The sequence below is a fragment of the Phascolarctos cinereus genome, unplaced genomic scaffold, assembly GCF_003287225.1.
Source record: "Phascolarctos cinereus isolate Bilbo 61053 unplaced genomic scaffold, phaCin_HiC Scaffold_4;HRSCAF=312, whole genome shotgun sequence".
NCBI classification, from domain to species: domain Eukaryota; kingdom Metazoa; phylum Chordata; class Mammalia; order Diprotodontia; family Phascolarctidae; genus Phascolarctos; species Phascolarctos cinereus.
The window spans coordinates 490705747-490717388 of record NW_027555847.1 but is presented as its reverse complement, the minus strand read 5'-3'; the positions used below and the strand labels follow the sequence as shown (position 1 = coordinate 490717388).

Sequence of the window (11642 nt, the reverse complement as noted above, 5' to 3'; positions counted from 1 at the left end):
GGCAGATTTCTATCCAAACAACTCTTTCTCATACTTATTTGAAAATATGTCTTAAGAATATAGAATTACACTATACATTAATCACCTAGGGAAAATTTTGGCTCAAAGACAGATATGCAAATTATCATCCATCAAAAATGGAAATAAATTCAATCAGATCATATACTCAAGGCAGGAGAAGACTTTGGAAGCCATTTAGTCTGCCTCCTTCATTTTACAGATGAAGAAACTGGGACCTTGGGCAATTAAGTGACTTGTTCAAGGTAACACTTGGAAGTGAGGGAGCTAGGATTTGAACTCAGGCCCACAAATCCAAGTTTCACACTCCAAGTTCATTGCTCTTTCCACTGTGCCATGCTGTCTCCTAATGACTTTGTTGGTTGAGGAATTTGAGTTTTATAACAGCTGAGAGGTGACATGGCAAAGTGGATGGAGGATGGAGGACCTAGGTTCAAATCCCATCCCTGACATTTACTTAATGAGTGACTATGGGGAAGTTATCTAATTTCTCAAGGTCTTAGGCAATCTGAAACTAATATGTTGACTTACAGAAGAGTTGTGATCTGTGTTGATGAAGAAAGATTTCTCAGATAAATTCCAAGATCCCCAATGTATTGATTTGACTTATGGCCATTATTTACAATGCAGTCAGGTAGAGAGCTGTCTCTGTCTCTCTGTCTCTGTCTGTTTCTCTCTCTATCTCTGTTTCTCTCTATGTGTCTCTGTCCCTCTGTTTCTCTCTCTCTCTGTCTTTCTCTTTCACATACACACACACACATACTGAAAGTAGACGGGTGGGATTAAGGCTTATGAAAAGGGGAAGATGGAAGCATGTACAACGCTCCTCTCCCCAATACATATACAAATAGGAAAAGAAGGGGAAACTACAAGTTGTGAGGAAAATTACTCTGAAAACACAGTAGAAAAGAATAAAAGCATCTTTGCTGGCATCTTAAATAGCTCTTGGTAGACTACACTGGGCTGACTGTTAAGATCCTCATTTCTTTTTCCGGCTCCACCATTAACTTGCTTTAATGACTTTTGGCAAATCACTTTACTTCACTGGAGACTATAAAATTAGTAGTTCAATTATATGGTAAAAATAATTATAACAGTTTGTATTTATATAGTATTTAAAGGTTTACAGTGTGCTTTCCTTACAACAATCCTCTGAGCTGTTTTGTGTGGCATCATCCACATTTTGCAGATAAGAGATACTGAGGTACACAGATGTTGTACTCACTCATGATCACATAACTAGTAAGTGTTCAAATTAGGCTTGGAATCAAGGTCTTTTCTTCCAAGTGGCCCCTTTCAGCTCTAATACTTCAAGATTTATCTTCATTATCTATGATCCTGTGTGTCTGAACTTTTGACATTAAAGAGTAAGAAACACATACACACATAGAATATGAGCGATCCCATATATAAGTTTATAAGCCAATCTGAGAGAACACGTTTACTACATATGCCTTCTTTTCTCTTCCAATACTTCCACTACCATAGAACAAGCCCTTATTAATTCACATCTAGACTATTGAAATAGTCTATTGATTGGGTTTCTTACCTCAAAGTCTCTCCTCACTGTGGTCCATCCTCCACTCAACTGTCAGATTTGTCTACTTAAAGTACAAGTCTGACCACATCACCCTCCTATTCAATAAACTTCAGTGGTTCCTTATTGCTTCCAGGATCAGATACAAAATCCTCTGCTTGACTTTGAAAGCCCTTCATCACCTGTTCCCTTCCTACCTTTCCAGTTTAGTAACAATGGCCTCCTTTCTGTCCCTTCCATATCTCACTGCCGCTCCCTCGTGTCTGGAATTCTCTCTCTCCTCATCTAAGCCTCCTGTCTTGTTTAGCTTCCTTCAAGTCCCAGCTAAAATCTCACTTTCTACAAGAAGCCTTTCCCAATCCCCCTTGAGGCCAGTAGGTCCCTCCTGGATTATCTCCTATTCATCCTGTATGTATTCTTGTTTGCGCATAGATGTTTGTATGTGACAGCTCCCATTACTGTGAGCTCTTTGAGAACAGGGGCTAAGTTGGTATAAGAGATAAAATGCCTTCAGTTTTTTTGGGGGATTATTTTATACTTTTGTTCTTGTTATATCTTCTCAATAGATATCCCTGTATAAAAGCTAATTGATTTTAATTGGTGGTGCTAATCACTGGGTCAGTCAATGATGCAAGGAAAAGTTCTTTTTTGGATATGTTGATTTTGAGGGGCTATTGAGATTCCAGTTTGAGATGTCCAATGGCACTTGGAAACAAATAATGCCGGGGGCTGCTAGGTGGCGCAGTAGATAGAGCACCGGCCCTGAAGTCAGGAGGACCTGAGTTCAAATCTGGCTTCAGACCAAACACTTGACACTTACTAGCTATGTGACCCTGGGTAAGTTACTTAACCCTAACTGAAAAAAAAATTTAATGATTCTAGCTCAAGACAAAGACTGGACTGAATGTACAGGCTTAGAATGAAATGATTTTAATTCCATTTCTTATTCTAACATGTATTCTCTTTGTAACCAAGAGAAAAATCATTCAATCTATCTGAGCCCCATGAAAGTGCTAACATATTTAGCACCTACTTTACTCAAGGTGCTTCAAAAATATAGCATATGGTCACTGCTTACAACTTGATTACAAACTAGTTAGGTAGAGAAAACACATATGAAGAAATAGCAAATAATATAAAGAAATATATGACAAGTACCTCATGAGTTATAAAAATAATATATGCTGTCAGAGTTCAAAAGAGGAGAAGCACACTTTGGGGTGGTCTAAACCAAAAGCCTGGCTGAGATTTTTCTCATAAATGACCATTAGAGACATGTCTTGGCGAGGAGTTCCTTGGCCTTTGAAATTAGGTTACCATAGCCAGTCTTGCCAGAGGAACATTGAATACCTTCCATTCCAGCTGGTTTCAATAGCCTCTATAATTGTTTCTACTCTATGAAGAAAAAATTGCCCATCTGGGACTAGAATTCTTGCCAAACTTCATGGATTCCAACTGGCCTGAAGGAGGGATGTTTTGGTGGTCTGGCCCAACTCACAATCAAAGCACAATTTGTTGCTACTCCAGAGGGGACTGGAAATTTTTTTTAGTACTTCCCAAAAGAAATGGTAATGAGGACCAGGACCTGAGCTGACAGAGATTAGCAGTATTTCTGGAGATCTGGAAGCCCTTAATCTCCAAATTCTTATGATTAAAACCCCCCCAACATATTATTGAGAGAAGTTGTCTTCAAATATAGTGACATAAATTCAGTGGTGGGAATAATAAAAAACACATGTGAATGTTGTCTCAGGACATTCTGAATTGGCAGTATCTTAACCAAAGAATACAGATAGCTTAATATCTATTCATTCAATTATTCAGCAAAGATTTAATAGCCAGTTTGTACATGCAAAACACCATACTAGTTGTGACAGTCAATATAAATTTGAATAAGACACAGTCCCTGGCCACATGGAGTTTATAAGCTAATAGGGGAACTCGGACATGAATACCAATAACTACAATGTGGTAAATACCATAAAAAGAGTACAAAGAAAATAGAGTAGCAGTCCAGAGAAAGGAGAGGTCACTTCCAACTTGGGGTAGGGGATCAATAAAGGATTATGAGAATTTTTAATTAGGTTTTCAAGAATAGAGAGGATTTCAATAGGTGTTCATTGTGAGGAGGAAATTTCGGGAGAGGGGAAGAGCATGAGCAAAGATGTTGAAGCAGGAAATTACAAAGCATATCTGGGGAACAAAGAGTAGTCCATTTGGGTGCTATGTTGATTATGTTAGGAGCAAAAATAGAGATAAATTTGAACTTAGGTCAGATTATGTGGCGATCCCTGGATGCTAAGCTAAGGAATTTGGGCCTTTGTTATTGATCCAATGATGGCTTAAAGATGCTTCAGAGGTCATCTTATACAACATTCTCATTTTACAGTTGGGGAAGCTGAGGTCCAGGAAGTTTTGATGGCTGTGGTCAGAACTGTGCTTTAAAAAAGATGAATATACGTAGGTGTACAGGTTGTGTTCCCTGGCTTGGTTACAAACTCCTTAAGGTAGAGACTATTTCACTTTTGTCTTTGTTATCTCTAGAACCTGGCACATAGTAAGTGCTTAATAAATGCTAATTGATTTTCTGGTAGTTCATTTGTATTTGAAAGAGGTTGTACACTAAATAGGAACCAGTTTTCTTTGAATATGCTAGGCAAATCTTCACATGAACAAGTGTTGACACAAGAGAAAGAGCAGAATGGAAAAGAGAACTCTCTGCCATGTTTGTCTCTATGTTAACTCTTCTGAAGGACATCCTGGACTGAAAAACTCCTTCATTGTAATGTCATCTTAATCTAATGTCTCAAGAACCTGTCATTTCATTTGGGGGGGTGCGTCCAACACTGATGAAGGTCACACCTCTACGTCTCAGTCAGATTTTCAAAAAATTTGTTGGGGGTAAAACCAAACCAAACCAAAACATCACCTGGTGGTCTGTTGGTTGATGAGACTCTTTGAACTAGGCTAGTGCATCCTCAGGTGTAAAGCATGTCTCCTGTTGTGTTCATAATGGAAGCCTTTTCAAGTTGGTAGGATCTGTCAGATCTTCACATCTACTGGTTTGGCCTTTGAGAACCCAGGATTGCCCCTACACCACAATGTCCTGTCAGAGGAAGGCTCTTGAAGGCTCTTTAGTGCTATTTTTAGTTATTCAATTAATTTCCAACATCTAGTAAGTCCCTACTATGTGCAAGGCACTGTACAATTAAGATTTATTAATTTTGAAGGAAAAGTGTTAAAAAACAAAAAAAGTCCTCAGCCTGTACTGATGAAAGGGAGAAAAAAAGGCAGGTATGAAGAAAGGTGAAACTAAGGATAGGTGAGAAAACAGTTACCCATGGTACAATATTTGGTAGAATACGATGAGCAACGTCCTAACTAGGAATCTTTTCACGTGGGGCAAATTCATTTGAGCAAGAAGTACAGGGATGTGAAAGCAGTAGTGTAAAAGACAATCTAATTCCAAAGGTAGCCATGCTGGTAGGGTGATTCCTTGAGCAGGTCTGGCAAACTTCACTTGGAGTTTGGTGAGAGTCTTCAGGGGAGGCTTATAATAGTGATAGCATCTGGGGCCAGGATAAGAAAAGGGGCAGTGGTTGCTGTGATACAGAAGTGAGGTCCCTACAGATGTTGGTACCCTGGGACAGAGGGTCTGTCAATGAGGGACATTTTACTATTTTTAATATTGCTTATTACAAATGTACAACTTTTAATGCCAAAAATTTTTGTTCTCCAAGACATAGGTTATTTTCTAATAAGTCAAGTCATATTATAACATACAGGGGGCATTCCTTTCAATCTCACATAGGGAGCACAAATGCCCTGTCCCAGTTCTGGATGTGAATATGTCCACCTCATATGACTCAAATGTAGAAGACATTTGATGTTCACTGACTTTATCTCTAAACTCAGGACAGAAATATAATGCACATTCAAAATCATTTTTGACCCCCCTGCAGTACCTTGAACATAATATATACAAGTAAATATTTGTTAAATATATGCATAAATGGAAAAATGTAGAAAGTACTTGATTACCAGAAATTCAACTTAGTGCAAATCTGCACATATATAAGGCAGGGTGCAAAATAGGTTACACAGTCAGTTTATTTCATGAGATGCTCAGATACCCAAGATATTAGCTCAGGGCCTCAGGTGGCTTCTCTTTGCCCTGCATAGCCTTCTACAGGGAATCCTCTATTTCCTCATGATCCCATATACCTTCCCCCTGTCCTGCATAGGCCCTTTCTAGGGACTTCTTAGATCAGTGTCTTAAACTGTATACAATTATTTACCATATTGCCCTGTTTTATTGATTTGCGTACATTTCAGAAAACTTTATAAAGTAGGATGTACAGATATATCGTTCACATTTGATTAAATATAGAACCATTATCATTCTGATTAAAAGTTGGGCAAGTGGACCCTTGGTCATCTCAGCTCCTATGACTTCCAAGCTACATTGATCTACTTAATAGAGGTTGGATTTTGCTATAATATAACATTTATTATGTTCCTTTGGAAACATGTATTTGACTCAGATTTTCATCTCCCAGTCCCTTTTCTAGGAAATGTAAAGCGCCCTAAGTCAGAGGCCTATCTTTACTGGACATATTTTCTAGTCAAGGAACATATTTAGATACTGCCACACAATTTAAAAAAAATACACATTTACATGATAAAAAAAAACTTCCAAAGAGTTTAATGTAGATATTTATACATATCCTTTATAAGTAGCAATATGGCAGACAGTTGAATTAGTACATAAAGTTTTATTTAAAGTTTTCCCCTTACAAGCAAGCGTCATTTACACATTCTAATACTGTACAAAATTTACATTCTCTGTGACTTACTCAGTTATATCACTTTTTCCTTGGTCATGCCTTCCTGAAAGACAGAAAGTTTTACATACAGTTCTCATAAATGCTAAAATTTATCTCAGTTGAAAAAAAAAAATAAGACAAAGAACCAGTCAAAGGACGACAAGAATCCTTTTAAAAGCCTAAATTGTACATTTCAGAGGGAGCAGGTGACAGCTCACCATAAAAGACCCCGAGGCCAACCTTCTTCTCATCAGAGTATCAGCTTAGGTTCTTGAATGGAACACTGTAACTAGTTACTCTCTCTCTCTCTCTCTCCTCTCTCTCTCTCTCTCTCTCTCTCTCTCTCTCTCTCTCTTTCTCTCTCTCTCTCTCTCTCTCTCTCTCTCTCTCTCTCTCTCTCTATATGTACTTTCAAGGGAAAAAATGAAAGTTGATTGCACTGGATATCTTTTTACAAGGGATCCTTTGGATCTGAACATACAAATAAATACAAAAACAATTACGATTGCACTTTACTGTAGGAACAGTTTCAGATTGGAGCACCTTCTCTCCATCCTTCCATGTTCCTCACTAAGAGAGTCTTACCAAGGCATTCCCACTTGTGGCCTCATACTGCTTTTAAAGGATCCATTTACCAAAAGATCCAACCATTTCATTATCTTTTTATATCTTTGCCTTACTTTTTACTGGTGTTTTATTAGACTCCTAAAAGCTTGAAAATAAAATTTCTCTTCTTGCCAATTCTGCCCCTTCTGATTCGACAAATGTAAACTCTCTCACTCCTGCTCCCTCCCCTCGACAATTCCTGCTGCTGCTGCGACTGTCAAGAGAACAATTTAATTTTTTGTCTCTGTGTGTAAGCATTACCAACGAGAGCAATAAAGATGTGCCCAGTTTGGCAAATAATGGTGGTAAATCATGTGCTGTCCCCCAGCCAGCTGAGGGCGGGGAGAGGCCCAATGCCTTGTTGAGGACTAAGATAAAATAAATGGAAGTTGCTGTGATTCTTTAAAATCATTTAAAATTTCATGTTTCTCAGCAGTAGAGAAACAAGTAAGATTGTACTTTACAGAAAGTATGCTACCTCCTGGTCTCTGGGTTGCAGAGAGCAATCTGGGCTGATTTTTCCCATGGGTCAAAATTTGAGTCAGATCCTCTCTGAATCCATGATAACCAAATTTACTGGCCCTGGCCTTTGAAGCAAATGACAGGTGTGTTCACTACTTATGCGGTCCTGAAAAATGGAGAGTACAATTCTCAGGGAATTGACTGCAGCAGCAGCCTATGCTCAATTCCTATCTTTAGGGACTCTGAGTAGTTTATGACAACAAAGGGCAATAACTACTGGTCTCTAACAGAGTTCCTACCTTTCCTCACCAGCTCCATCTCTTTGCCTAGTTCCTTTGTGATGCTGGGAAGATAGGGGGTGGATGAAGAGAAGCTAGCTTTGGGTACTTTTTCTAAAATTATTTGGCCTCCAGAGCCTGTGTAACCACCAGACTTTAGGATTATCAGACTAAGATGCCATTTCTGTGATTCTGGGTGAATTTTTGAAGCATTCAGAGAACAGAACATCTCCAAAACATCAACATTGATCACATGCAGGTAGACTACAACGCACAACACTGCTCTTAGTTAGATCTCTCTGGGGCAGTCTTCAGACATCTACCTTTCTCCTTTGGAAAGTTAAGATCAATGTGAGGATTTTCCATGAAGTTGGGCCAGGTTAGTGAAAACCAGCCTGAGATGGCAGTCTGTCAACATGGGAGGTGTGGTATGGTCTTTAGCTACTTGCTTCACAAGACTGGTATGTGTCCAAGAATGGGGATTTTTTTTTTGTAGTTTGCCTTTAAAGCATCAATCTAAACCCAAAGGTAGGTTTTGGAAGTTGTGTCTGTAGAACATAATTTTCCCTACTAAAATATTTGTGTCACCTGTCATTGCTTCCCAGAATGGGGGTACTTGTTCAATTCAATGTGTCCTGTGTGTTATTTGTTGTAAGGTACACAGGCTGGTAGGATAACTGTGGCGCAAGCAGGGCCTGCAAGCGGTTCAGCTACATCTCCTTCTAACTCTGTCCAGGTTCCTTTCTCTGGGCAATAGCAAATGGTCGATGACTTGTAGGCTCCCTGGAAAACAATAAGAAGATTTTACTGAAGCATGGCTGGAGAGAGGCACAAATCCAGGGTTATTTATTTCTGTGAATTCTAGAGAATTTATTCCCCTCTTTCATCCCAAAACACTTTTATGGAAGGAAGGGGTTTTTAGACCATTTTTTTTTAAAGGGAAACTTCCCCCAAAGATATCAAAATCTATTTTGGTGACTGTCACTAAAGTTAGTCCTGTATGAATGAGAAGTGGAAAATCGATCTGATTGTCCCTTAAGGAAAAAAAAACCCAACAATTTATACTTCTCTACCTCCTACAGTATAGGTACAATAAATGAGTGTTGACTTGATTTATCTATTCTGCTGCTCTGGCCTCACAGAGAACTTTGCATCTATTTCATATACCAATAGATTATTTTGTTATAGTTATCTGTCTATGTGTTATATTCCCCTTCTAGACTGTAAGCACAAGGAGGGCAGGCATTGTGTCAGCAAAACTTTCAAAAAAATCTCTCTTAATCTACTAGTCAAGCATTTATTAAGTTTTTACTGTGACAGACACTGGGCTAAGTGCTGCCCATGTCAAGAAAAAGTGAAACAGTCTCTGTCATTAAGGACCTTTTGTTCTAATGATGGAGACAATATATGTACGTGCATACATATATGTACACACATGTGCATATACACAACGCACATATGTGTGTAGGGTGTAACATACATGTGCACAATGGATTACACACATGCATATATGCATACATATATTTATATAGGCACACTTTCGGGTATATTCATATATGCAGGGCGCATACATGCATTAAACATATGCATTCCCAGGTACCTATGTATAAATACACATATGTATGTATATGAGTGAATATGCATATATTAATACTGTGATTCACAATGCACATATGTGCATGGGGCATATGCATGTGCATATATATGTGTACACACATGCACACAAGTGTATATGCATACATGCATATATATATGCCTAACATATGCTCGTATACTCATACCAATCTATATACAATGCACAATCTGTGTACATGCATATAGAATACAATGTATAGACACAGAGATGTGACATACATGTCCATGTGTGTACACAATACATATATGTGCTCTACATTATACACACCACATATAACTATACTATATATTGATACTATATATGTGTGTGTTTATATATATATATATACATATATATACATATATATATACACACATACATACATACACACATACGTACATATTATACATATACATGCTCTGTTCTCCCCCCCCCCCGCCCCCACATACACATGCTCGTGCACATGCAAGACAGTTTGGGGAAGGAATTCACTAGCAGATGGGGAAAAGCTTCATATAGAAAGTAGCACTAGAAATGAGTCCTGAAGGAATCTAAAGTTTCCAAAGCTGGAGGTGAGAAGGAAGTGCCTTCCAGGCCTGACGGCAAAGCCAGTGAAAACATTTGGGAGCAGGAGATGAAGGGTTGTGAGGGCACCAGCCAGTAAGCCAATATAGTTGGGTCACATAGAACAGAGAGGGGAGTGAAGCGTAGGAAGACTCCATGGGCCTCGGTACCTATCACAGTCCTCTGCATTACCCCTGGAGTTTAAGAAAAGTTTGCTTAAATGAACTGCTCAAATATTGAAATATTTATCCAGATAGTCAAGACCAAAAACATGTCTTTAAACATTCAAATGATTCAATTGAAAGTTGTTTTGGCTCTTGAATTATCTGAATACTTGCTTCAATTTTCTACTTGATTTTGCTCCCGTATCCTATAACTGCCTCAGAGCCTTAACCCCACAGAAGTATTTTGGCCAGATGGGGAAGGAGGGAATGGGGGAGAAGAGGGAGAAATTAACTGGAAGGGAAGTTCCTGTAGAAATGCTGAAAATGGAAAGGAAAAAACAAACAAATCTTCCAATCTTCCTCTAAGTCTATTCACATAGCCTAAAGGAGCCATCTAAACTAGGAAACAATATTGCTAGTTTTATTTGCCTTACCAGCCTTAGGAGTCAGACTACAAAATTTCCTTTCCTCCATATAGGACCTTCTTGTTTATTGATGGGACAGAGATGAGGAGTGGGAGTTATTTGATGAAAACACATCCCTAAGTTTTGTCCAGTTTGTTTCTACCCTGTCGTAAGCAGTTAATTATGTATACTTCCAGAGTTGGGCACATATAAATATCCAGTCATGTGTAAGCTTGGTGCATTTTCCTTGGCATAGCTAATGAAATTAAAAAATGGTGTATACACCCAACAAGAAAATTCCCTCTCAGATCATATTCTCATCAGACAAAAAAACCCATGAAAATAGAAATTGATATAACCAAAGAAACAACTAATGGCAACTCTGCAAAATGAACCTGTAAATCTAAATAAAGCAACCTAAAAATAATAAATAAATGAAGGCATGAGAGACTTCAGGCTAGAATGCTAACATCTAGGGGAACGAGCAGAAAATAAGCACTATTTCTGGTTGTAAGGGAAGGCGGTGAGGATGATGGCAAGAAGCAGACACATACCATACTCCAGCTGTAGCCTCCTACGAGATAAATGCTGTCCTCAAGAACGGCACAACCAGGGCCGCTTCGGCCTTCCAAAATGGGAGTCTGCAGAATATTCCATTGGTCACCCTTGGGATCATAGCATTCCACAAGCATGACATCAAGGTGGGAGAAACCTGAGTGATATAATGGGAGCCAGTTTTAAAGCCCAGCCTCTCTTTCAAATAAAACATGTATTAATGCTCTTCTGATTTTTATACCATAGCCATTTTCTGATATCATCCCCCCTTGCAATAAAGCAAAACAATTAAGCAAAAGCAAATAAAAGGATGACCTTATATGCAGGCATATAGAACATTCTGTTCCCATGGGCCCTCACCTTTACACTGATCAAGGGAAGTATACTTCATCATGGTTCTTTGAAATCAATATCAGTAACTAAAATTAATCTGAATTTGCCGACCTTTTAATGCTTTTTCTGTTGTGTTTTGTTCACATAATTGGAGTTTTTGTATGTGCATTGATATAATTTGTTTTGTCTTTGCAAGGCTGGGACTTCCTATCTTGCTTAGGCTGAAGGTGCAGAGGCCACTCACAGGCATCATCTTACTACTGATGGGCACAAGAGCCTT

At 38.6% G+C, this 11642-nt stretch overlaps 1 protein-coding gene across 2 annotated transcripts in view; it reads right to left on the bottom strand.

Annotated features, from left to right (window-relative positions):
- Window positions 1-6228: 6228 nt before the first annotated feature.
- KLHL14 (kelch like family member 14) overlaps window positions 6229-11642 on the bottom strand; it is a 139449-nt gene continuing 134035 nt past the window's right edge. For both annotated transcript variants that reach the window (XM_020992575.2, XM_078153443.1), the window contains exons 8-9: window positions 11029-11186; window positions 6229-8510 (exon numbers count right to left, since the gene is read on the bottom strand). In XM_020992575.2, the coding sequence (XP_020848234.1) occupies window positions 8370-8510; window positions 11029-11186 (299 nt within the window). In that variant the 3' untranslated portion in view covers window positions 6229-8369. The remainder of the gene's footprint in view (window positions 8511-11028; window positions 11187-11642) is intronic.